The sequence below is a fragment of the Camelus dromedarius genome, chromosome 11, assembly GCF_036321535.1.
Source record: "Camelus dromedarius isolate mCamDro1 chromosome 11, mCamDro1.pat, whole genome shotgun sequence".
NCBI classification, from domain to species: domain Eukaryota; kingdom Metazoa; phylum Chordata; class Mammalia; order Artiodactyla; family Camelidae; genus Camelus; species Camelus dromedarius.
Genome location: NC_087446.1, coordinates 8,558,132 through 8,583,177, shown reverse-complemented (window position 1 = coordinate 8,583,177; position 25,046 = coordinate 8,558,132). Strand labels below are relative to the sequence as shown.

At 56.7% G+C, this 25,046-nt stretch overlaps 1 protein-coding gene across 2 annotated transcripts; it reads right to left on the bottom strand.

The window, feature by feature from the left end:
- Window positions 1–1,294: 1,294 nt before the first annotated feature.
- KCNJ4 (potassium inwardly rectifying channel subfamily J member 4) lies at window positions 1,295–25,039 on the bottom strand. 2 transcript variants are annotated; one of them, XM_010983579.3, is made up of 2 exons: window positions 24,236–25,039; window positions 1,295–3,439 (listed from the first exon to the last, which is right to left on the bottom strand). In XM_010983579.3, exon 2 carries the CDS (start codon window positions 3,398–3,400, stop codon window positions 2,066–2,068), a length of 1,335 nt encoding a protein of 444 aa, XP_010981881.2. In that variant the 5' UTR covers window positions 3,401–3,439; window positions 24,236–25,039; the 3' UTR covers window positions 1,295–2,065. The 2 variants fall into 2 exon arrangements, with proteins under 2 accessions (XP_010981881.2, XP_031319139.2); XM_031463279.2 differs by lacking the exon at window positions 24,236–25,039 and adding an exon at window positions 14,238–14,291.
- Window positions 25,040–25,046: the final 7 nt, after the last annotated feature.

Below are 25,046 nucleotides of genomic sequence, written 5' to 3'. Positions count from 1 at the left end.
TTGCCTGCTGTTCTCTGTGGCTCCTGAGATAGCTGGCACCTTGACATAGAAGATTCCTGGGAACAGGGGGGTGCCCTCTGCTTCCTTGTACCCTGGGTACACGGTGGCACATACAATAGACTTAGAGCTGGAAGTACCCCTCAAACTCCAAGGTTCTGCCTAGACTCCCAAGGATGGCCACAATTTCCCCTGCCATGCACACCCTTTGCAGTGGGACTTGACCATTCTCCCAGGAGGTTGCGTCTAATTGCCTGCCCTTTGAATCACGACCTAGATAGACCAGCAGAATGCAACAGAAGTAATGTTAAACGAGTGCAAGATTAGGCTCAAGAGACCTTGCAGCTTCTGCCTTCCCCCTCGTAGGCTGCTGCCCCAAGACACCATGAAGGAATCCGCGCAGCCTACTGGAGGAGGAGAGGCCCCTGGAGGATCACTGAGCCCCCTCCCCTGGGCCAACAGCAAGCCCCACATGTGAGTGAGGCCTTCTCGGACCTTAGGGCCTGGCTGGTGTTCTTCCTGAGCAGGGCTGGAGTGAGCCCAAAGAAACCAGACAAGGAACCACCCAGCCCACTCACAGAACCTTATAAAGAACAAACCATGTGGTCTAAGTTTAGTGTGGTTGTTACACAGCACAGGCTAACTGAAGCCCAGAGAAGGGAAGGGACTTACCCAAGGTCCCACACCGAGCCAGAGACCAAGTCTATGACCAGGTTTCCCAGCTGCTCCCTAGAACCCTTCCCACCACAGTGTCCTACAGCCAAGTTCATCAGCCCAGCCCAGTGTGTGTGTGTAGGGGGCGGTGTGTAAACCAAGTGGGCCCTTCCCACTTCTCCCTGAGTTATAAAGCATTGGCTGACATCCACACAGGGCTCTCCTGCCCCTCATCCCTTAGGAAGGAGATATGGTTCATCCCATTCTACAGATAATAAAACTGAGGCCAAGAGCTGATGGGCAGCTTGCTGACAGCCACACAGGTAGTTAATAGCAAAGCTCTGACTCAAACCCAATCAAACCTCATGCTCACTTAGGAGCCTTCTCATTGGCTCCCAGGAAAGAAACTAGCAGGTGATAAATTTCCCTCCAAGGGTCAGTCTCTCAGAAAAGGGCACACACACACACATACACAACACACACACTAATACCACATACACACACACTCCATACACACTTATATACAATACACACATACATACCACACACACACACATCATGTTGCGCTCAATCTCTCCCTTTCTCTCTACCACTTTCCCTCTATCTTTTCTTCCCAACCTTCCGTCTTCAACCAGCCTACCCCTAATGGACCATATACTTTATTAAAAATATATAGTTACAAACTCCATTGTCAACCTGAGCTGGGCCTGGGGGCCCAGAGGGACCACAGGGAGGGAGGGCCTTCATCCTGCTCCTTGGGGTCCCACTTCTGCACCCAAAACCAACACTATCCAGGGGCAAAGACAGCTGGCTCTGAGGGCCTCAAGAGACCAGCCAGCTGGGCCAGGGAAGGGGTTGGGCTTGACAGGTGGGGAGGGAGAGGGGTGCACAGAGAGGGACTGCACCTCCTTGTCCTGCAGGTACAAATGGCAGAAGGTGGATCTGGTGCGTCCATCTCTCCATTTATAGATATTTACAAAAGAAAGTTATGAGCAACAGACCACAGTCATGCAAAAGAAACGCACCCCCCTCCCACCCTCCCAAGCAACCACCAGCCCACCCCAGAACCCCAAGATGCCCACCCCCCAGCAGTCCAGCCGCCTTCCCCGAGGTTCTGCAAAGGGGGAACGTCCTCAAAGGGTCGGTGGGAAGAGGGTGGTGGGTCTATGGTTCCTGAGCCGCCAGTGGGTAGATGCTGGGGAACCCAGGCTGATCAGACCGAGGGTAACCTGGACCTTTCCAGGCCTGGGTTCTGGTGTGAGTAGGAAGGGGTTCTCCAGTCTTTGAAACCCCCATCTCCCTCCAGAAGGTCCACGGAGTCAGGATGAGCTCTGTCCTGAGTGTGGAGGGGGTGTCCTGGCATCCCACCCCCCGCAGAGGCTCTTGTGGGGAAGTGATGGGAGGGGCCTGGAGGTCAGATGGCGGACTCCCTGCGGTAGGAGATGTTGTCCAGCGGGAGGGTGGCTTGCATGCGCTCCAGATCCAGGTGGCTGCCAAACTCCAGCATCCGGATGATGCCCGCCTCTTCCTTAGAGCCTGCCTCCAGGCCCAGGCCGGCAGCCACGGCTGCAGCGGCTGCAGCCTCCTCCTCCATCTCCTCTTCCTCCTGGCTCATGAGGGCCAGCTCATTCTCATAGCAGAAGGCACTGGGCGGGGGTGGCGGGGCAGGCAGCACGGTGATCTTGCTCTCCTGCAGCTCTCGGGCCGAGCAGCAGGGAGTGCCGGCCACCTCGTAGGTCTTGTGGAAGCGTGAGTAGTCCACCTTATAGTGGCTCTTCTCCTCGAAGACCACGGGCTCGAAGCGGTGGCCCCACAGGATCTCGCTGGCCAGGTAGGAGCTGCGGGCCTGAGTGGTCATGGCAGTGGCCTCCACCATGCCCTCCAGGATGACCACAATCTCAAAGTCCTCCGACTCCAGCTCCTCCTTGCCCATGCCGTAGAGCGGGCTGTCCTCGTCGATCTCGTGGACGATGATAATGGGAGACACCAGGAAGATGCGGTCCAGGCCGATGTCGTAGCCCACGTTGAGGTCCCGCTGGTCCAGCGGCAGGTACTCGCCCTCCTGCGTCATGTAGGGCTTGATGAGCTGGGCCCGCACATGGGCCTCCACGATGTGGCTCTTGCGCAGGTTGCCCACACGCCACATCAGGCAGAGCTTGCCGTCACGAACCGAGATGACCGCATGGTGGCTGAACAGCAGCGTCTGCGCCCGCTTCTTGGGCCGCGCCATCTTGGCCATGATGGTGCCGATCATGAAGGAGTCAATGACACAGCCCACGATGGACTGGACCACCACGGCGATGACCGCCAGTGGGCACTCCTCCGTCACGCACCGGAACCCATAGCCAATGGTCGTCTGCGTCTCCACTGAGAATAGGAAGGCGCCCAGGAAGCCGTTCACATGCATGATGCAGGGCTTAGGGGCCACCGGCACCGCCCCACCACCTCCCACTGGGGCCCCGGCCATGGCCCCCCCTGGGTTGGCCTCCAGGTCACCATGGAAGAAGGCGATGCACCAGAAGAGGAGGCCAAAAAAGAGCCAGGAGATGAGGAAGGCCGCGGAAAAGATCATGAGCATGTAGCGCCAGCGCGTGTCCACGCAGGTGGTGAAGATGTCCGCCATGTAGCGCTGTGACTTGTTGCTCAGGTTGGCGAAATAGACGTTGCATTGGCCGTTCTTCTTGACAAAGCGATTGCGGCGTTTCCGCCGGGGCACGTGGGCCTGCCCGTTGCGGCTGTGCCCGTGCATGTCCTGAAGCCGGCGTGGTCGCCTGAGAAGACGCAGGGCCTGGGGGAACGAAGCCAGACATATGAGACGCTGGGGAGGGAGTGGCTGCCATGGAGGGTGGCTCTCTGAGGGCCCAAGAACCCAGGCTCAGGGGCAGCAAGACCCCCACCCAAAGACGCTCAGAAGAGGAAGGGCCTGGACTAGGACCCAAGGCTTCCTCCACTCCATGGGCAGAATGTTAAGGTGGCTCTGATGACAGAGAGGGAGTGTTGGGGGCTGAGCTGGTGCCAGCCCAGCTCTGGGATTAGGGTTTGTGGAACCAGAAGCTGAGGCCACCAGAATCCAGGTCCTAATCCCAGCCCCTCACACTGCCCACCTCCCCTGCCGCCACCAAACCTCCTTTGCCCACTGTCCTGGGAACATCCAGATGCCCAGCTTGGAATCACCCTCCCACCATTTGTCCCACTTGCCTTGAGCAGGGGGAGCTGTGAATGCTCTGGCCCCTGCTTACCTCCCTGGGTTCGGCCTCTGAACTCTTGGGCCTCTAGGGGACCGGACATTCTCCTGTGCTGTCCAATTTGGCAGCCACTGGCCACCTGTAGCTCTTATATTTAATTAAAATTAAATAAAATGTTAACTTCAGTTCCCCAGTTGCCCTAGCCACATTTCAAGTGCTCAGTAGCCACATGTGGCTAATGGCTACCATACTGGACAGAGCAGATATAGGACATTCCCATCATTGCAGAAAGTTCTATTGGGCAGTGCTGGGACCCAAGGCCCCACCTCAGTTTCTGTCCTGTCCCCAAACTTGTTGGGAGCAGTGGTGGGTAAAGACTTCAGAGTGGTGTTCAAGACATAGGTAAGGGGAGCCCTGAGCCTTGGCTCCCGTGTAGGCATCCCTATTTCCGTATGTCAGCTGAGGGAACAGGGGCTCAGAGAAGTGATCTGTCCAAGGCCACACAGCTGGTACATGGGTCCAAATCCAGGTGTGTCTAACTCTTCAGCTCCCAGGTGCTGTCAATATGGATGAGTTCGCGGTGTGGAGACCTGGAGCGGGGGAGGCAGACACACCCATGACCTAGCTGTGAAACCGAGGACAACTCATTTCACTTCTCTGAGCCTCAGTTCTCTCATCTTTAAAATGGGGGTTACAGCACTACCTCCCAGGACCCAAGGAGATAGTAGGTGCTTGGTTAAGTTGCCCTCCTGCTTTCCTTCCTGCTTCCTGGGTGCAGGAGGAAGCTTGGGAGAGGAAGGATTCGCCTGTCAGCGTCCCCAGCTATTTCAGCGGAGGCGGCCCCTCACCCTACCGGGTGGCGGGCATCCCAGCTGGGCCCATGCAGGGCAGACCCTCTCTCCACCCCTCCCTTCCACTGGGGCCCGAGGAGAGAGATGGTGCTGCCAGGGGCCCCCGCGGCTGGCGGGGCCAAACCCGGGCCCGGGCTCCTAGTAACGTTTTGGCCCAGAATTATATAAGACTGAAAGTTTCTATTTTCTCTTCTATTCTTCTTCTTGATCTAATTGTGCATCTGTGGCAATGTTTATACACTTCCCCGGTTCAGGACAACTCGGTTGCCGCAGCAACCGGTGTGCGCCAACGCTGTAATTTAGAGATCAACAGCTTCAGAGCCTGCCTCTTCCCCGGAGAGACTCCCTCTCTCAGCCCAGGGAGAGTGGGCCCTGCCCCCACCTCCTCCCCCGCCGTCACCCCACCCCAACTCTGGGTTCTTCTCCCTTCCCCCCTTAAGAGGAGCTCCCTGGGTCCCACAGTCCTGGATTGAAGTCCCAGATCCACCATGTAACCTGGGTAAGTTACTTGGCTGCATTGAACCACAGTTTCCTCATCTGGAAAATGGGACCAAGGAGACCTATCAGCCTGAAGACCTAACCAGTAATGCGGGTGTGCAGTGCTGGCCCTTAAGAAGTCATAATTTTAGCTGGGAGTCCCAGACTCTCTCTGCCACCTCCCCTAGAGTCCTAACAACCAGGGCCACAGGCCTGAGAGGATTGGAGGTCAGGTGTACCTTCTAGGCTGTAAATAGCTTTCAGGGAGGTCTTCCTTGGCTAAGTATGTCCCTCTCTGCTCTGTCCCACCATCTCAAATGAGCCAGAAGGAAGGGTTTCAAGATTACTGATTTCAAGACCGTCATTTTACATTTGAGGCCAAGGAAGCTCAGAACTCAGATGAACTTGCTAAGGGTCCCAGAGCAGGCAGGGTGGGCCAGCCTGAGACAGTCTCCTCACTCCCACTCCTGGAAGAAGGGCAAGGGGCTCCTGGGAAGAGGAGCTTCCTCCCTGGAGGGGGTTGGGGTAGGGTTTGGGGTGAGGGAAGAGAGGGCACCAGCCCAGCCCGGGCAGACCCTGGACCCATCGGCCTCAGGTTTGCAGGGGAGAGGCAGAGGGGACAGCATGTGGCGACCTGGGCCTTTGGTGGATGAGGACAGTGAGAACCAGAGAGGGTAAGGGTCCTGCCCGAGGCCAAATACAAGCCCAGGGTGCTCCAGGCCGTCGTTCTCTCCCCTGCGGGGCTGGCCCTGACCTGGGGGGCTCACCTGGTGCTGCAGGAGGGGGTTCTTCCCAGGACTCCCTCCACCAGCACTGCTCACTGCTTCGCGTTTCTGAGTGGAAGTGACAGGAGTCTCAGCCGAGCCCCAGGACAAGGCTCTGCACGTCCCCCCACCCCCTACACTCTCAGCCTCCACTGCAGTACTGACCCCCCAGCCCTTCCATCACCCAGTGCCCCATCCTCAGCAGTTTCCACATCTCAGGCCAGTGAGGGCACAGCTCATCTCCCAGCCCCGCGCCTCCTCTCCCGGTCACAGCAGCCAGCCATGTCCCGAGCCCCTGCCCAGCCTTGTGCCAACACTATGCCAGTTAGCTCAGGCGGTGCTCACTCAGAAATGTCCGCTCCTGGGCAGTGGAAAGCTGCCCCCAGGCACAGGTGCTTGCCCAGTCCCGTCACCCTCCACCATGGGAGCCCAGGTGCAGGGCATCCCCCTGAAGACCCCCCGCTGGTGAGAGCCCAGCCCCTCATCCTGTCCGCAGCGACTGCTCAGATACACCAACACCCTGTCACAGCCCAGGCCTGACCACAAAGTGATGTGTACGAAGCTTGGTGTGTGCTCGCAGGCCATGACTGCCAGGAGATGGCTAGATTTTCTTTCCCTTGTTTGTCACATGGGGCTTCCTGGCGAAGGCCCAGGGGAAAACTATGAAAGAGAAGGGGACACAGATCATGGGAGGCAACAGGCACTGACAACTGGGTACCATCCTCCTCTGAATACAGGTGTTTCATTAAGAGACAGTGAGAGTGTCCGGTCGTTCAGGTGCCCGTCTCATGTCTGTAATTAAGCGTACTGTTCTAGCAGGCAGGAAGCTGGTCTAATCCTCTTGCACCAAATGTTCCCTGTAAACAAATGCTGGAGGACACAGTTTCTAAGGTGGGGACCCTGGAGACCGGGCCCTCTGGCTGCCTTGCTGGGTGACCTCAGGACAAATCCCTCCCCTTCCCAGACTGGGCGCTTCCCCAGTCACTGTCCTCTGTTCTAGGAGTACATCCTGCGACTCCTTTCGTGGCAAATGTTCTTTCTTTTTGGGAAATGATGGGGATGGGAGATGTTGGCTGCTTTTGAAAATGTAATGTCCTTTCTTGACAAAGTGGAGAACTGACAATGTTGTGCGAGTTACCAGCTTTTTTTTTTTTCCACTGTGCTGTGAACATCTGGATTTTGGACAACTAGGGAAACTGAGGCTGAAAGCAGGGCCGTAGCACATGAGCCAGCAGCTGGCAAAGGACACCTAGGCCTTGGGGAGATGGTGAAGGGGACCAGCAGTGCTGTCAGCTGGCCGGCACCATCACTATCCTGCCCCTTCCTGAGGAGTTCAGGAGGGTTGGACCCTGCCTGCCGGGGGCCCAGAGAGGCAGGAGGACCACCCTGCTCCCGGGTCCTCTTAGGTTTTCCCTATGACTTTATGATACCAAATGCCCCTCCTTGCCCACAACTCCCTTTGTTAAAAAAAAAAAAAAAAAAATCGATAAAGTGTCAGCAGCCCCAGCAGGTTCCAGGAGCCTGGGCAGGCATCTGCTGGTGTGTCTCAAAGGCCCTCTGGCCCCAGACAGCAGCAGTGGGTCCTGAGCCCCCGGTGGGCAGGCCCCACACTGAGCCCCTAGACAGCAGGGTGGGGGGCAGAAGCCCACCATAGGGAGCACTTAGCCCCCCTGCAGGCCTTTAAGCATCCCATGGATGTTGGGTGGAACAGCAGGGCAGGTGAAGTGACTTGCCCGAGGTCACACAGCTCAGCCATGGGGCCCAGCTGAACCCATCATCCCTCTCAGTGGCCGCCCTCAGAGAACGAGCACTTTGGGAGTGCCAGCTTTGTGCCAGGCACTGCCTGGCCTCTCTTGCTGAGGCCTCACTGCAACTCCTTGTTAATTTAACAAGTATTTATTGAGCACCTAACACAGCAACAGCAGGGTTATTATTTCCCATCCCAGCTGAAGAACAGCAGGCTGGGGGTGGGGGAGTAGGGATGAGGGTGGGTTCACAGAGCAGACATAGCAAAACCGGGATTCTGACTCAACCTGCTGCTCCAGGTCCTGGCTCACCCTGGTCCCCAGCCTCTGGTCTCGGACTCCCTTCACCTCCCACGATGCCTTGCTTAACCTGGATCCCCTCGTGCCTTTCCCCAGCCCCCCAGGCTCAGCCGGAGGCCCCACTGTTCTCCAAAGCCTTCTGTGGCTGCACTGCCAGCTGCCAGTCCTGCCTCCTCAGGGCCCCTTGGCCCTCAGTGTCTGCACCACTTCGATTCTTTTTAACTTTATGCAAGTAATGTGCTGGTTAAACTCTCACGTTTGGAGTGGCAAGACCTGGCTCTCAGGCTCAGCTCTGTCAACCTCCTGGCATGTCCTCTGTGGACCTCAGTTTCCTCATCTGGAAAGTGGAGATGATGGTAACAGTCCCTACTTCCTCAAGACGCTGCTGAAGCGAACGTGATAACCACTTAGAATAGAGACACCAGCTGTGGGTTCAACAAAGCACTGCAGGTAGAACCCAGAGAATGAAATGATGATGATGATGGAGGTGACGACGTAAGAACACTGTCCTGGGGGACAGGAGAACCAGCTTCAAGTCCTGGCTTCACCACTAACTGCTCCAGCCAGGGGCTCCTTCTCTCCATCTGCAAAACGGGGGACCTTAATTGCCCCCTGGGGGAGAGCTGGGACTATGTGGCGAAACAAGGGCCCAGCACAGAGTCAGAAATAAGGCAAGTGGTCCAGTGGGTGTTCCTGAGTTTGATCAGCCCCAGCTGACCCTGAGCCCCTCCTGGGCCTGGAGGGAGGGAGCACCCACAGGGCAGTGGGGCGGGGCAGAGCCAAGGAGGGGGAAGATTTCCCTGGGGGAGTGGAAGGAATTAACACCACTGTCCCAGTTCCCAGCCCAGGGAGGAGCACCGGGCCTGCCCCCTGCTCAGCTCTGACTGCTGCCCCTCAGGCCTGGACTACCTGGTCTGGGTCAGGGGTCCTCTTATCTTAAGCACACAGGGACTTCCAGGGTCGGGAGGAAGGGCTCAAGCACAGACAGCTGAGCTACGCTTCTCAAAGAGTAAGAGGCAGCTGAGGCTGGTCGGGGGTGTCCCCTCCTGCCCACAGCCCTCCGCAAGTCCCTGTCCTGCTCCTCAGACCCTGGGAGGTCTACCTTCTCTTGATGCATCTCAAGAGCCCACATCTTCCCTTCCTAGTGCACTGGCTCTGATACTGGATTCTCTGTACCACTTTCGGCCTGTGTGACCTTGGGCAAGTTATCTAACCTCTCTGGTTCCTGTGTACCTTATCCTTAGGTGGCGCTAATAGTGTCCCTTACCTCATAAGATTGTAATGAGGAATAAACAGATTGTGTACATCATGTGCCCAGCACACGGTAAGTGGCTGATAAGTGGTATGAATCACTCCCAAGGCTGAACAGCCCTTCCCATGATCTCCTCCCCTGAATGTCAGATGTCATGCCCCAGAGCGCACCCTGGCACCCATCACGGCCCAGTCCAACTTGTCTTCCAACACCAGCACTAGGGAGCAAGTGAGTAAGAGCAGTGGCCTCAGACTCTCACAGGGCTGGACTGGAAGCGGGCTCAGTCTCACCTGGCTCAACCGGATCCTTAACCTCCCTGAAGGCCTCAGTGTCTTCATTTGCAAAGGAATATAGTAACGCCTACCTTGCAGGGTGGTCGCGAGAGCCAGATGCAGATTGTCAATTGTCGTAAAAGTGCAGGCCACACAGTGGGTGCTCAGTACACTCTGATCCTCCCCTACACCTTCTTCTGTACCCTGAAATCCCACTGTACATGTGGCCCCTCCCCCACCGGCCGACGGTGTGACATTGCAAAATCCACGCAGAGCGTTTAGTACGCTCTTGCTCTGTGCCGGCACTGTTCTGAGTGCTTTACGCTGATCAATTCCTGCCATCCTCACCATGACCTCAGAGGAAGTTTCCATTATCATCCCTACTTTAGAGGTAAGAAAAGCAAGGCACAGAGAGGTTCAGCAACTTGCCCAAGGTCACACAGCTCGTAAGTAGTAAAGCCGGGATTTGGAACGAAGCAGTTGATGCCAGAGCACATTCATTAGACACTCTGCTCTCCTGCCTAGGAAAACACTATCACATTGAAAGTTTCTTCCACTTAGAAAACAGTTACCACGCCCTCCTATGTGTCAGGTTCTGTCCCGTCAGTCCTACTGGGAAAGGAGAAACTGGGTCATAGGGCAAGTTGGAGCCAGGATCTGGGTCCCTGATTTCAGGTCCAGCCAGAGCCTAGACACACAGGTGGCTCTGGGCTCCAGAGGGCCTCTGAGCGGCATGGGGGTGAACTGGCTCATTCCTCCAGCTCTGCACCCCAACCTGTCCCTCCCAACCACTCAGCCAGCCAGTGAACAGGTTTAGAAAGCAAATTCCCCAGAATGTCCAGACCAGTCTTCCAGTCATGGCCAAATGGCAGGAGCTGATGGCTGGTAAGCCCAAGGGCCCCTGCTCCAACCTGCAGGTATGCCCTTTGCTGCTCTGCTGACGCCTGGCCCCTGCCCTGATCGATGGAGAGCTCCCTGCCCACAGAGGAGCCCCTTTTAGTGCCCAGACAGTCCCACCAAAGAGGCCCCCCTTCCCAAACACCTTTGCCCTCTTCCGTACAGGAATTTGAAGGCAAGAGCAGATCCCCGAAGGCTTCTCGTTTCCAGAACAACCTCAGCTCCCTCACTGGTGGTGGAATTCAATCCCCCACTGCCTTGCTGTGGCTTCTAGGGACCTGCTCTGTTGTGTGCTCTTCACCTAAAGCCGCTCACTCGGTCACTATCACAAACTTGCTGCGGATCAGGCACCGGCTGTGGACTCACCCAGCTTCTGCATCAGCTGGGGAGAGGCACTGAACACATAAGCATTTGAATAGCGGCAGCCATAAATCATGGTAAGCTGCTGGAAGGAAAGGTACAGCGTGATATGAGAGAGAAGACTAGGGGCTCTAGTTTGATGGGGGTCCCCAAAGACCTCTTTGAGAAAATTACATTTAAACTGAGACCTGAGTAGTAAGTGGGAGCCAAGACAATCAGGAGAATTGTGTGCCTGGGTGAAAGGTGGGTGTAGAACATTCCAGAAAGAGTTCAGTGTGTTGAGAATCTGCAGCAAGGCCAGATGGCAGGAATGAAGTGAGCAAGAGGGAGAGTTGCCCAGGACGGAGCCCCAGAGGTTGGGGGTGGGAAGGGCTGTGGATTCCATCCTCGTAGCTGTGGGAGACAGGCAGGTGGTCGGGTTTTGCCTGGTTTGATATTTTTTAGTTCTCACATGCAATCTTTAAGGTAAAAAGGAATAAACAATAATATAATAAACCCTTGTGTATCCATCACCAGGCTTCAGAAATAAAACATCCCCAATATGGCCCCAGTGGCACACCTGCCCCTGTCTGGCCTCAGAGGCCTCTGCTGTCCGGGCATGGGACACACACTGGGATGAGCTGCATTAGGACACTGTGTGGGGCACAGCGGAAGTTGGAAGCTGGTGAGAAGGTTACTGGTGCTACCCAGGCAGGTGACGGTGCTGGCTTGGAGCTGCCAGGGTGATGCCAGTGTTGCTTGAGAGAAGTAAACAGATTCAGGGCATATTTTAGACAAAGAACCCCCAGAGTGTGATGGTGAATAGGGCGGGAAGTTGGGAAGAGGGGTGTCAGGAATAGGTCATCGTGAGGCCCTGAACCGGGAGCAGGTTTAAAGAACGACAGTTCCTAGTGTGCGGTGGCCTAGGCACATCCACATAGAGAAGCCCATGGCAGGTCAGCTCCCGAGATCTGGGCAGAGTCAGACTCATGAGATCCTGCCCGCCTGGACGATGTAAGCTGAGTGAGAGCAGCTGGGGTGGCCCGGGCAAGAATGCTGGATAGAGGAGAAGAGGGCCTCAGGCCCAGCCCCAATCGTCCCCTGTCCATGGAGAATCTGGCACCGCAGACGGAGGCAGAGGAGCAACAGGACAGTGGGCCCCTGGAGCCCGGAGAAGAGGGCGCTCTAACAGAGCTGCCCAGTTGGCCCTGACCAGCCCAGCCCACCTGGCCAGCAGCCCCACCTCCCTTCTCTTCTTGGATGCCTCCAACCCTGGCCAAAAAGGGTGCAGATTCCTCATTGGCAGAGGAGAATGCGAGGGGCTGGGCAGCCTTCTAGGGGTGGGTCTGCGGGGGGCCAGGGGGCAAGAGCAGAGGTGATTTCAGCACAGCCCACGACTGCCCTTCCCATCCCAGCACTCCAGCCAAGAACGAGAGTGGAGATCATTGCCAGACACCCCGTCCCCCTGCCCCCGCCACCACTGCCTCGTCCTTGACCTCTCAGCAAACAAGACTCCAGGAGTGGGGCTGCTGGCCTGGAGGACGTTCTCCCAGGGCTTTGGGGCATGGGGGCTGATGCCTTTCCTTCACACAGGATTCCCTGGATTCTCTGCTGGGCCCACAGACCAAACCTAAAGAAGAGGTGTAGGGAGCGGGAGTGGGCAAGGGGAGTCTGAGCCAATGGCCCGGCTCATTCCCTCCCTTGTTCCAGAGGTAATTCAACAGAGGCATCAGAGAGCCGCAAGATTGCCTGTGACACTTGTATGGGCTGCTGGGACCTGGGCTTGCAGACAGTCATGCATGTAAGGAGCTAAGCGCCCCGTTTGCCCAGCCCAGCCTGGAAGGAGCCTGACACCCATCCACGATGGTTCACCACGCAGCCAAAAAAAGGAGGGGGAGCCCGGTAAGGAGTGGTATGGGTCTTCAAGATGTGTTTTTAAGTGAAAAAAGGCAACAGTGATGAACACTCAGTATAGTATCTACCAGTTGTGTAAAAAAGGAGAGAAAAGAAATTTATAGATACACATATTTGCTTGTCTGTGCTTGTCTATGGATGGAGACCCAGGAAACTGGTGACAATGGCTGCCTCCGGGGAGGGGAAGCAGGTGGCTGGGGAAGGGGTGGGAGGAAGAATTCTCACTGTATTCCCGTTTGTGTCTTTTTAATTTTAGAACCATATGAATGTATTACCTACAAAAAAAAAGTCACATAGAAAATTTTAAAATTAGTGTATACATATGTGTATTTTTCTAAGAAGGGTCATAGGATTCATAAGGTCCTCAAAAGAAACTGTGATCCCAGAAAGCCTGGGAACACTTCACTGAGGTGCTGAGCGGCCCTGGAAAAATATCTTAGCTTCTCTGAATTGCTTCCATAAAATGGGGAGGAATAACACCCACTTCATAGGCATGTTGCAAAGATGAACAGGGACAGTGGAGGGTCAGGGATTATAAACTGTAAAGTGCAAAAACCCTTCTTAAAGGGGATGACTTACCCTCACCTCCCGTTCTCCCCGTAGCCCCCTCCAGGGCTCCTCTGAGCCCATGGTCCTCCCAGCAGTTCTGATGGAGGCCGCTGGCTCTCTCTTGCCTCCCTCCTCCAGCCTCCAAGCCTCGGGGCCCCTCTCCCAGTTTCCCTTCTCCCAGCCTCTATATGTAGAACCACGCAGTGCCCAGGCTCAGCCTTAACTTAAAATACCACCTGGCCCCCTCGCCCTCCTGAGACAAGAAGAATCTTCCTCCAGTGTCTGCTGGACATCTAATAGGCATCGCAAGCCCAGCATAGCCAAGACAGAAGGATCGCCACCCCGCCCTCCCTTCCCCACCTCAGTCTGGGACCCCCCGGCGGACCGCTCAGGCCTAACACCTGAGAATCCAAGAGTTGGGAGGCCCCAACCCAATGGTCATACTCATGGTATAATAACTAACATTTAGTGTTGACTCTGGGCCACACCCCTGGCCACTTCTTTGACCCGCATGACATCTTGGAGGTGAGTGCTGTTACTTTCGTCCCCACGGGGGGTTCAGGGGCTTCCCAAGCAGGTGAACCAGGGGACTGAGACCTGGACGCTGGCCCCACGCCCAGTCCTTCCAGCCTGCAGAGCCCTCCCTGCTGCAAGCCACATCACTACCGCACAACTCCAGTGTCCCCCCTACATCTCCCTGCCTCCATTCTCCATGCAGTCCCATCTCCATGTAGGCTGAGGACCCACGTCGCTCGTCGCTTGTTGGCGTGGAGGGCTACAGCTTCCCAGGGCGCCATCCCGCCCTCTCTGACCTAACCCTCTCCACTCGCACCGTGATCCCCAACCATGCGGGCCTTTCTTCTTGTCCCGCTGGATCTTTACATGGGCCACCCCTTCTGGATGAAATCTTCCAAGACCCCACTGCTCACACCTTCCTACCATTCAGGTCTTGATTCAAAGGCTGCCTCCTCCCAGAGGCCCCCCAGACAGTCTCCTGTATCTCCTCACAGCATTTATCCCATCCAAACCGATTTCACTCACAGTTTCCTTCAGTGCAGGGACCTCGACTCTCTGCTTCACGCCTGAACCCCAGTGCCCGGCACACGCAGACGCTTAAACATCCGGTGACTGACAAAGAAACAGGATAATTTCAGCCTGTCATAATTCCCGTGAAGGACCTGAGCAGGGTGATGTGACAGAACGTGACCAAGGAGGAGCTATTTTTGTCCCCCGAGTCAGGGAGAACCTCTCAGTGGAGGTGGCCTCCAAGCAGAGACCAGAAGGAGACCTTCTGTGGCGCTGGAGTGTGGCAGGATGTCTGGGGCCCCAGGCCTTGGCCTCACACTCCCACAGAGCACCGGCTTCTCTACAGGGGTCCCCCAGGCATCCTGGCTACACGCCCAGGCTCCTAGGCCCATAAGAGAAGCTCCAAGGACAGGAGCAGGGAGTGCTGGGGCGGGCCATGTGCAGGGCCAGCAGGAGAGGGTGCCACAGAGAGGCCTCAGAGGGGCCGGAGACAGCGGGAGGGACGAACGTTCGGCCACTCCTGCCCTGACACTCCTGCATCCACAGCTGTGAGGGACTGTCGCGATCAGAATGCCTACTATGCACAGGCAAAGAGCTACGTGCTTACCCACCATCTCTCACCATCTGCCAGCTGGCTCCTAGGACCAGAGACTCTCAGATTCCATTCATTCATTCATTCATTCATTCATTCATCACCCTAAACGTGTGCTGAGCTGGAATGGCAGCTGCCCTCCTGCCTGGTGTGACTCCAACACAGTACAGTGTCTTCCCTCGGAGGGCACTCTCCAAATCACTATGGAATGAATGAACATTATCTGAGTACCTACTGTGTGCCGGGAGAAGAGGAATGAGTAAGACAACCTGCTTTGCTGAGCTCCACGTGTAAGTATGTGAGGACAGGAGGAAAGGGTCCTCATGGCCACAGGGCTTGGAGAGAAGGTTGCCCAGGAAGATGTGGGCCAAGCTGGACGCCCCAAGATGAAGCAGGCCTGGGCCAGGGCTGGGCTGGGCAAAGAAGCGGGACCTAAGCCCTGGGGGTGACCGGGACGCTCGGGGGCCTGGAGCCACGTGGGCTGCTGGGCAAGGGAAGGGAGGCCTGAGGACAGAGGGGTAGCATCTGCAGTTCTCAGCACTTAGATTCTTAGGAACCAAGCATCCTGGAAAAAAGGAATCTGGACACTCAAGCTTTTCTTATTGGCGCCTCCAGGATTTCTACACACAGTAGTTCTCAAACTTTCTGACCAAAACCCAGAGTAAAAACAAACATATTGTACATTGCTACTCATTATATAATACAGTACATACACTTTAAAAGCTGAAACAAAAGTGTCACCAAATAATACTTATCCTCATTATGTACAAGTGCTTGAAATTTTCTTTTCTATTTTATTTAAAAAAATAAGTAGTGGACTCACTATCTCAATTTCACAACCACTAATGGGTCAGGATCTGCCTGCAAGTTGAAAAATCACTGACCTTCGAGTGCTTAGGAGCTGTGAACGGGTTGAGGTGGGATCTAGGGCTTAGCCTGAAGTGAAAGTGACCATGCTTGGATCATGGGCTTTTGCGGGGGCATGACTGTGGGGAGAGTTGTTGGAAGTCATAAGGGAATATTTGGAACCGTCTGTTAGACCGTTAGGGTCACAAGACCTCCACACTGTGGTCCAAACAACAGGGACTCTGGGTTCTGGGTCCAATTCCTTCCCCTGGTCCTGTGTCAGAACCCACTGCTGTCCCCCAACAGATGCCATTCAGCAATTGTTTGCATACCTCCCAGGACAGGGAGCTCACCCCCTCCTCAGGCAGCTCTCTAAGGTATGAGGAGTGAGGCTCTGCTGTGCTATTAATGCAGCTAGTGACTGTTAACTCCATCCCCTGGCTGCCTGTCTGTCCTCTCTGTCTCCTGGCCTGTCATCTGAGGTCCCCGGGCCAGCTCCAGCATGAGGCCATGGCCTGCTCTCTGCCCCACTCAGTTCCCTCTCCTCCTTGTTGCCTGGCTCCTGCCCCATGTCTGGGGGGTGGCCCTGGAGCCTAGCCAGAGAGAGGCTCTTTCCAAGGTCAGGTGGCTTCAGGATCTGCAGCTGCACAGCCTGGCGCTGGTGCTCAGCCAGCCCTGCCTCCACCCAAGTGGGTCTGGAGGGCTCAGCAGAGAGGTCAGGTGCTGACACTCAACATAGCCAGAGAAGCAGTGTCTGAAGGTGATGGCTGGGGACCTGGAAGTCTGCCAAGAGTAGCCACTGAGTGGTTTGGACACACAGCAGCTCATGTCAACAACAGGCCACGTTACACTCAGAAGCTCACAAGATCTGCCCAGCAACCCACAGGTGCAGGGGAACAAGCGCATCCCTACAGGTCAGGGGTGGGAGGCTCAGAGAAGTGAAAAGGCTGCCCAAGGCCACATAGCCACTCCGGGTGGAGTTGGACTTGAACCCAGATTTTCTGTTTCCCACCCACAGGCCTCAGCTGGGACTACTGAGGCCAGAGAAGAGAAGCCTTAGGAGAACAAGGAGGAGCTGGCCACCCCCTGGTTGGGGAACAAGCTAGATTCCTCAGGCCCCAGAGTGCAGAGCTAAGGCCAAAATGGAAAGCAGGTATCAATTAACAGAAACTCCTAGACACAGTGGGCTAGCCCAGGAGATGGTGGCCTCCCCCTTGAAAGGGTTGCGGGGGGGGGCTCTGATGTCCATGTGTCAGAATGACTGCAGCGCCTTCTGCCGCCACCTCTCATCCACATCACCCCTCTAGCTCTGCCACCTCCCCTCTAGTACTGCCTCCCAGAGATCCCGAATTGCTGACCCCCATTCCATCTGTCCTCCAGGCTGCATGGCACCTTAACTTTCCCAGGGCAGTAGGCCTGGAGTTCCCAGGCCTACAGTGGGAGAGGAAAGCCTCCTACAGGGAGTTTGGGGTGGGAGTTGGGAGAGAAGGTGCAGGGTGGGGTTGGGAAGAGACTTTGCTGGGGCATCCCAGAAGCCAGAAAGTAAAACTTGGTGCCAATTCTGCCACCAAGGAGAGGCTGGGCAAACTCTACCCCCAGACCTCAATCTCCCCACCCATAAAATGGGATCAGCCCCTCACAGTGCACGTACCCCACTCCTCCCTGGCCCAGCTAAGGTCCCCTCCCATCCTTGCAGGCCAGGTGAAGCTGGGGTGGCTCTGAGAAGAGATAGGAAACAAAAGTAAAAAGGCACATCTCCCATCATCACAGGTTGTCCTTAGTTCACAGAGGAGCAAAGACAGATTCCCAGGGGGACCGGGACCTGGTTAATATCACTTGGGATAAGTGAGTGGCTAAGTTGGGATCCAATCCCAGGCCTGCCTGAAGCAAGTAAACTTCCTTATTCAGCTGCATCCACTGTGACGAGGGGCTGTTGCCCCCACCCCTCTCTCCAAGCTAGGGGTTTTTCCCAGGAGAGGGGGTGCAGAGATCAGCTCTTCCCCCCACAGGCACAATAAATGTCTGAGAGAGACAGAGGGTGTCTGGCGGGGTGGGGGGAGGCAGAGGAATCAGGAGGAGCCCTGGGCTCTGGTCCAGTCCCAGCTTTATCACCACTGCTGCGTGACCTTGGGCAAATCATTGTGGTCTCTGGGCTCAGTTGTTCCATCTCCCAGCAGATTGCTAGCGAAAAAGCAGGCATAGGAGTATACCAGGAATGCAGGGTAAACGTAGGGAGAGTGGCCTCTATCGTCCCAGGCTGAGGGGGGTGTTTCTGCCCAACTGCGCCTAAGCTCCACTGCATCTCCACTCTGCCCTCCTGGGCACCCCCCACTGGACCCACCTGAGCAGGCTGAAACCCAAGCTGCTGGCTGGTAGGTCATCATGACAACGCCAACACTCTACACAGCTCCAGCTAGGGTCTGGAACACCAAGGACCACTTTGCTTGGTAGTCCCTCTCCTTGACCTGCCAATGCCCCTCATGGGCACCTCACCTTCCCCTGCTGAGAGGCCATATTTTCTGGCTGCTAGCAGTTGGGCTGGTCAATGACTGGCCATGTGGCCTCAGGCCAAAGTGGGGGAACTGGCTCAGGGAGAGAAAGAGGACCCCTGGGCTGGATGAGATACACACTCCCTCCTTCAGGAGGCCAAATGGAGGGTCCCAGAATAGCTGGAACGCGGTGCATTCCCAGCAGAACAAACAATATATGGCTCCTTCTACCAGTCCGATCTTAGGCAAGCTCTTTCTTTTCACTGAGACTCAGTTTTCTCATCTGAAAAGTGGGAGTGATGGGGCTCACAGGGTGGCAGGGAGGATGAGTGAGATCATGAATACATAGCCCAGTGCAGAGCCTGGCACATAGGACCTTGTCCCCTTCCTGCAGCAGGACCTGCCAAGAAAACCTCTTTGTCACCCCAGCCACCAATCAATAGCACCATCTATCTGAGCAGCTCGCGTGCATGAGTGTGTGAGTGAGCGGGTATGAAAGTGTGTGGTGTGAGTGCGTGAGAAAAAATGTGTGTGACAGTGGGCCAGAGAGTGTACGTTCGAAGGCGAGTGTGTGTTGGGAAAAGCTGAGGCAGGCGGATGCAAGAGCAGGGGGCATGGGGGCCACACCCCAGCGTTCCTCCCACTCATTTGTCTGGCCTATGTGTCCTGAAAAGAAATAGTGGTCTTGGAACCAGGCAAAACCCATCGGTTCTAATTGAGTCCAGTCACTTTCATTTGTTCCCAGTCAGCCACTCCCTCTTGCTGAACCTCAGTTTCCCCTTCTGTAGAGAACCACCGAAGCCCCAAGTCAGATTCCACACAGGGAACCAGATGGCGGGCTGCAGGGCCGAACTGGCCCAGGCCTTTGGAAATGGGGGGCCAAGACCCAGAGCAAGCTGGAGCTCGAGCTTCCCCTGCCCCCCAATCCCGGCTGCACCCCACCCACCACCCCGTCAGCCCGTCAGCCCGTCAGCCCATCAGCCCTGTGTGCGCGCCTGCAGGAGCGCGCGTGTGTGACTCAAGGTCTATTCATAGCTGAGCTCCACCAGCTGCAGCGTCACAAGCAGAGGGGCCTCAGCCCATATTATTATTTCAATTACCATCTGAATTAAAAGTTTGAGCAGCGATCAGCCCACGTAGTGAGGAGAAGAGGGAGCAGGAGAAAAATAAAGATGAAAAGGAGAAGAAGGGCTGCACCCGGAGATCCCCCCACACCCCAAGGAGGGCTGAGTCGCTGAGGAGGCTTAAAGGTTATGCCAGCCCCCAGGATTCCTGCCCGCCCCTCGCCCAGGGCCCAGGGTCCTCCTGGGAATGGGAGGAGCACTTTGAGATCACAGCCGAGCGGCAGCTACTTTGTGGGAATAGATCGTTGAGTCCAGGTTCTTGGTCACATGTATGGGCGTACCAACCTCAGAGAGGGTGAGGAACTGACCTAAGGTCACACAGGGAGCCATACCTAAGGCTGCTGGCTCCAAGACCCTCTCTTGCCAGACAGGTCCCACCTACAGTTTCTCTTGACCTCACAGGCTGTATGACACTGACATCTGTGGGTGGCCCTGGGACAGGACCAGGGAAGACAGAGGTGGAGCTGCTATCCCTGCTGGTTTCTCTTCCTGCTCCCTTCTCCCAGCTCCCAAGGCTGACTCTCCTACCCACAGCCCTAGTCTAGAACCAAACTCTGCTGTCTGCCAAACCACCCAGCAGTCTGCACCCCAAACCCAGACTCTAAACTCTACCATCAGCCTAAAGGCCCCTCCTTGCTCACTGGTGCAGGGAACAGAGCCCTGGCCCAAATCTAACTCTCTGATCACCTTTGGGCAAGCCATTCTTTGTTTCTGAGCCTCAGTCTTCCCCCTTGTAAAATGAGTTTTCCTCTTGGGTGCCTGTCTATTTCTATGTCTTCAGAATGGAGCCCCCAGAGGATCTCTGAGGGGGTGTCATGCTGTGGGGGCGACACACCATCTCCTGCCAAGCCCCAGTCCAGGGGAGGGACGTTTTCCACTCTTTCCTCCAGGAAGTCCCAGGGACAGCCCCGGAGGATCAGACTGGCCCGGACTCAAATCCAGGCTCCTCCACTTCCTGCTGTGTGACCTTGGAAAAATCACAGAGACTCTCTGAGCCGTGGCTCCCCCATCTGTAACACAGGGACCTTAATTTGACACTGTGGGGTGGCAGGGAAGATTAAATGAGAAAGGTTTACAAAAGCTCCTTGCCCAGTGCCTCGCCTGACAACAACATGCATTTCCTTGCTGGGAAGCGGGTGAGTGATGGGTGCTGCTCCCAGCTCCTCCAGGGGGCTATCAAAGACTACTGAGATTTTGGAGGTGGGGCTGTCATTCAACCTCACCCATAAAGCAGGAGTCATCGGGTCAGTATCCCTGGTAGGCTCTCATCTGGTTCTGCTTGAATAGCTCTGGGAATGAGGATCTCACTATTTCACAAAATATCCACAGATGCTCCCCATCCTTCTCCACCTCCAGGTCCAGGAATCTTCTAGACAGGGCTGTCATCTTCCGTCTTAACCCCAAATCCAGCTGATCCCTGACTGGGACTGCCTGAAACTGGCTTTAAAATGAGCCTGAAAGAGAGTTCTTCAAGTAGACCAAATGAGGGATGGGACTAATGGGCAGGGGTGGTGGGGCTGGAGCAGCCAGGGAGCAGGAAGAAAGAAGGGAGGGGGCCAAAATGAGAACTGGGCCCTCGAAGCTCTTGGGTCCCATCCGGGCTGTCCAGAGTCTTCCACAGCGGGTATGTGTATCTGCCTGTCTCTCTGACCACTTCTAGGCAGGGCTGGGAGCCAGGAGCCCTGGGTTCAGACCCAGCTTTGCTTCCTCCACCCTCAAACCATCACTGTGACCTTGGGGAGGGTCCACTTCCCTCTCTGGGCCCTGGTTTCCACTTTCATAAAATAAAGGCATCAAACTAGTGATTTAAGTGCCAAGCCTTCCGTCTGAATTGAAACACTGTCCTGCCAATGGCTGGATCGGCCTGCCCCTACCTCCAGCCCAGGGTGCTGAGAGCCATGGGGTCCCTGAGTGTCCAGTTTCAGGCCTGAGACCCTGTCTCTTCCCCTGTCCCCCTTTCATGTCTAGTGCCTCTTTCATATCTAGTGTTTTTGAGGATTCTATCACTCCCATTTTACAGGTGAAGAGGTGGAGGCATAAGGAGGTAAAGTCATTTGCTCAAGGTCATAGCCATTCAAAATTCAGGACTCCTCCTCTGTGCCCAGGAGAGCAGCAGGACTCAAGGGCATCTTTTTTCAGGAGAGTCACCAAGATCTTGAATGGCCAACTGTTCTCTACAGATGTAGACTCTGCACCGGGTAGGGGTGAGAGGGGTGCTGCCCAAGGTCACACGGCAAAGCAATGACAGACTGAGGTTCTGCACCCAAACTCCCTGCCTCCCAGGCCCCACCTAGCCAGGGGGACAGCAACATGGTCTGACCTCCTGCTCTGCCCTGGGATCTCCAAGATTAGAGCCCTTCTTCTGCCTCTAGGCTCTGCTTGGCTGCTTCCGGAAGCCCCCAACACCTAGGACTGAGGGGGAAGAGTGAGCAGGAAGACAGGGAAGAAAGTTGAGGGTTGGCCGCTTGTCCCCCAGCCCCCTGGCCCTCCCTCCCCTTCTCTCCTCGTGCAGGGGGAGCGGCGGTGATGTAATGCACTCGGCTTTGGTCCCGGTGCCAATCTCAGAAGAGAGACGACAGATTGCGTGAGCCAAATTTGGCATCCTAGGGGGAGAGGCATGAAAAGTGGAGATGTGGAGGAGAGGAGCGAGGAGCCTGGGGAGGTGCGGGAGAAGGCCCCCTGCCCAGCAGACCCCGAGATGCCTGCCTCCTGCGACTCCAGCCTCCACCTCCTCCCTAGCCCACCTGGCCTTGGGGCCTCCCCGTCTCACTCCGAGAGGCGAGCCTCACTGCTCTCCGGACCCTCCAGGCCTGGTGCTGCCAGTCCTGCCCCCCCAACACACCGCTCCAGCTCCATTTCCCACCGCTGCTAGTCTCCTGGTTACCATGTTGCTGGTTGTCATGTCGCTTACATGTCCTCGTGACTCAGTGGTCCCCGCAGAGGGGCCCCCTCCTCCTCACACCCCCCTCAGCACACGCCCCCGCCTCCCCCAGATCCACATTAAGAACCAGCCCGCCCTGTAAGCCTACACTGTTCCTCCTCCCCTTCCTTCTTAGATCCTAAGCTAAGAAATCTTTTCACGGCATCTCCTAGAGCTATTTCATTCTCTGTTCGCAAATGTCTGTTAAGAACCTACTATGCTCCAGGCTTGTGTGAGCTGTTTTCAGAGACCTGGCATAGACTGTAAATCACTCAGCAACCCAATGAAGCTGGTACCCACTCTCCAGTTGAAGAAACTGAGGCTCAGAGAGGTCAAGCCAATTGCCCAAGGTCACGCAGCAGAAATTCAAGGCCAGCACTGGTCTGTTCCCGGTCACGCCTGTGCTTTATATGGGAGAGGAGCTTCCCTCTCAAGGGTAACCCAAAGGTTCCTGAGGAATAGCTCCCAAGCCCCAGATCCCCGCTCCAATTCTGGACACTCTTCTTGGTCAGCCATCTATTCAGGCCATATTCCCCTCTCCCCGTTAGCTTTTCATGTTCCCAAAGGTAAAATGAGTCCTTACTCCCATCTGCTCAGCATTATCCCCAGCTTTGAACAGCCCTCAGCTCACTTGAGCCCAGGGCCCCCTTTGGAGGTCAGTGGGACAGGGAGTGGTGTCCTCATTCCACAGATACGGATGTTGAGGGTGAGGGAAGAGAGTGACTTGCCCACTGTGCTGGTTCTTCAGCTAACTGAGCTGATTTCTAGGATCCTGAATGGAGGATATACAAGGCCCACTGGCCAGTGTGGAAAACCCCAGAAAGAGCCCCTCCTCCCAGTGGAGAACAGAGTAGAATGTTCTAGGTTCAGCCCTCCAGACTCTGATTTGGCTATGGTGCAGCTCAGTGGTCAACAGCCTTTGCCCTGGCCATGTTGCACCTCAGCCTGTATCCCACCACCCTCTTCTGCCTTTTATTCCCCTCACCCCATGTCAAGTCAGGACCACAATTTGGCTCTTAGGCCCCTAAAGTCCTGCCCACAGCTCCCAAAAGTCCCAAAGCCCTGGAGGTCACAAGACTGGATGTGGAGGAGTAGCAGAATAGACATTTTACATGCATGCATGCATGCACATTTTACACATTCTCTCTCTCTCTCACACACACACACACACAGAGGGATCTGGCTTCTCTCTGGACCTTGCACGCGTGACCCTCATGCCTTCCTCCTTCAGCTCCCCATTCCCTCAACCTGCTTCTCGATCCTACTGCTCTTGACGCCCTCACCTGCTAACTTAGCCAGGCCCCCCTCCACCTGTCCCTCCACCACCCTCCTGCCTGCCATCTCCCTGCATCCTCTCCCTGTCCTGGAGCCTGGGCTGGGGGCAGAAGTGAGGGAGATGCTGGTTGGGGGACATTGGGCACCGGAAGGGCTGCAGTGAAGTTTCCTTACTCTGGGGCTCATTCAGACCTCTCTTTCCTTGGGGTTCTCCGTTTGCGGAGGGAAAAGCAGTCTTGTCTCTCTCCACAGCCAGTCTTCACCCCTGTGAGACATGAACTGCCTCATTCACTGGATCCCTGTACACCCACCCTAGGTTCTTGGGACCCAAAGTAGGTGCTCAAAACATGGGAAGTGGGGTTTTGTTCTGCCAGGGCCATTTGCAAACAGGCTGCAGTTGGGGACGTGGAAAGGAGATACCCCCCAACCTTTGCCACAAGTCACCTGCCTTATTGAAACTCCTCCAACCCGGTGTGACAGTTGGGGGTGGGTGGAGGCAGGGAAAGGTCATGGCCGGGGCAGGAGGTCAAGGCCCCTTCCACTCACCTCTACCTGCCTTCCTGTCAGAAACCCAGACCACGCCGCTCACCAGCCCCCGGGGGGAGTCGCCTGACCGCGCTGGGCGCGCGCTGGGCAGCCGGAACCCCGGTCACGGATACGGTGGTGAGCGGGTGGGGCCCGAGTCGCCAGGCCCAGGGACACACAGACACGCACGCGGCCGAACCGACGGACGGACAGCGCCAGTGGCGAGCGCAGGCCGGGCTTACCGCGGGACAGAGGGTCCGACAAGTCTCCGGGAGGCGGCGGGCGGGCGCTACATCCCACGGCGCAGTCGGGCGGGCGGCGTCCCAGGCGCGGAGAGGGAAGTCCTGGCGCCCCTTCCCCGCAAACTCTGCGAGACCCCGCCCCCCCTCCCCGGCTGCCTGTGGGTCTGTCCGTCTGTCCCCGGGTCTCCTGGTCTCCAGGCCGTCCCGCGCCGCTCCCCGCGGGCCGCCCAACTTTCAGCGCTGCCCCGCGCCGCGCCCTCGGCGCCGCCTCGGCGTCAGCATCGTCGGGCCCCGGGCCGGGGCTCAGAGCGCGGGGGTCCGGGGACCCATGGCGCTCGTGCCCCCAGCCCCCGCCGCAGGCGCCTTCCCTCCGCCGCCCCCACTGTTCTCTCGCTGTCACTTCGCACTGCCCCCCGCCCTGCGCTCCGCTCCCTGCCCCGCTGCGCTTGCCTCTGGCCCCGAGACCTCGGCGGCCGGCCGGCACGGGCTCTTCCACCACCTCCCCCTTTGGGCCCCCGGGTCTCTGCCTCTCCGGGTCTCTCTTGTCCCCCTCGGTCTCTCCCTGCGGGTCCCTGTTTTCGTTTCCGTCGCCCTCCCAGCCTGTCCCCTGCTTCCCCCTGCCTCTGTCCTGTCTCCCCTGCGCGTTTCTGTCTCGCTCCCCGTCTCTGTCCTTCTCTGTCTCGCTCTCCCTCCCACTCTCGGTGCCGCCCCCGCGGTCTCGGACCCCGGCCCCCGCTCTGCCGCGTCCCCGGCTCGCCCGGGAGCCCGAGCTCCCGCCGCTCGCGGCGCGCCGAGAACTCCCAACTCGCGG

Bases quoted from the DNA above. Each gene is read 5' to 3' on its own strand.
- KCNJ4 (XM_010983579.3), bottom strand. From the start codon at position 3,400: ATGCACGGGCACAGCCGCAACGGGCAGGCCCACGTGCCCCGGCGGAAA.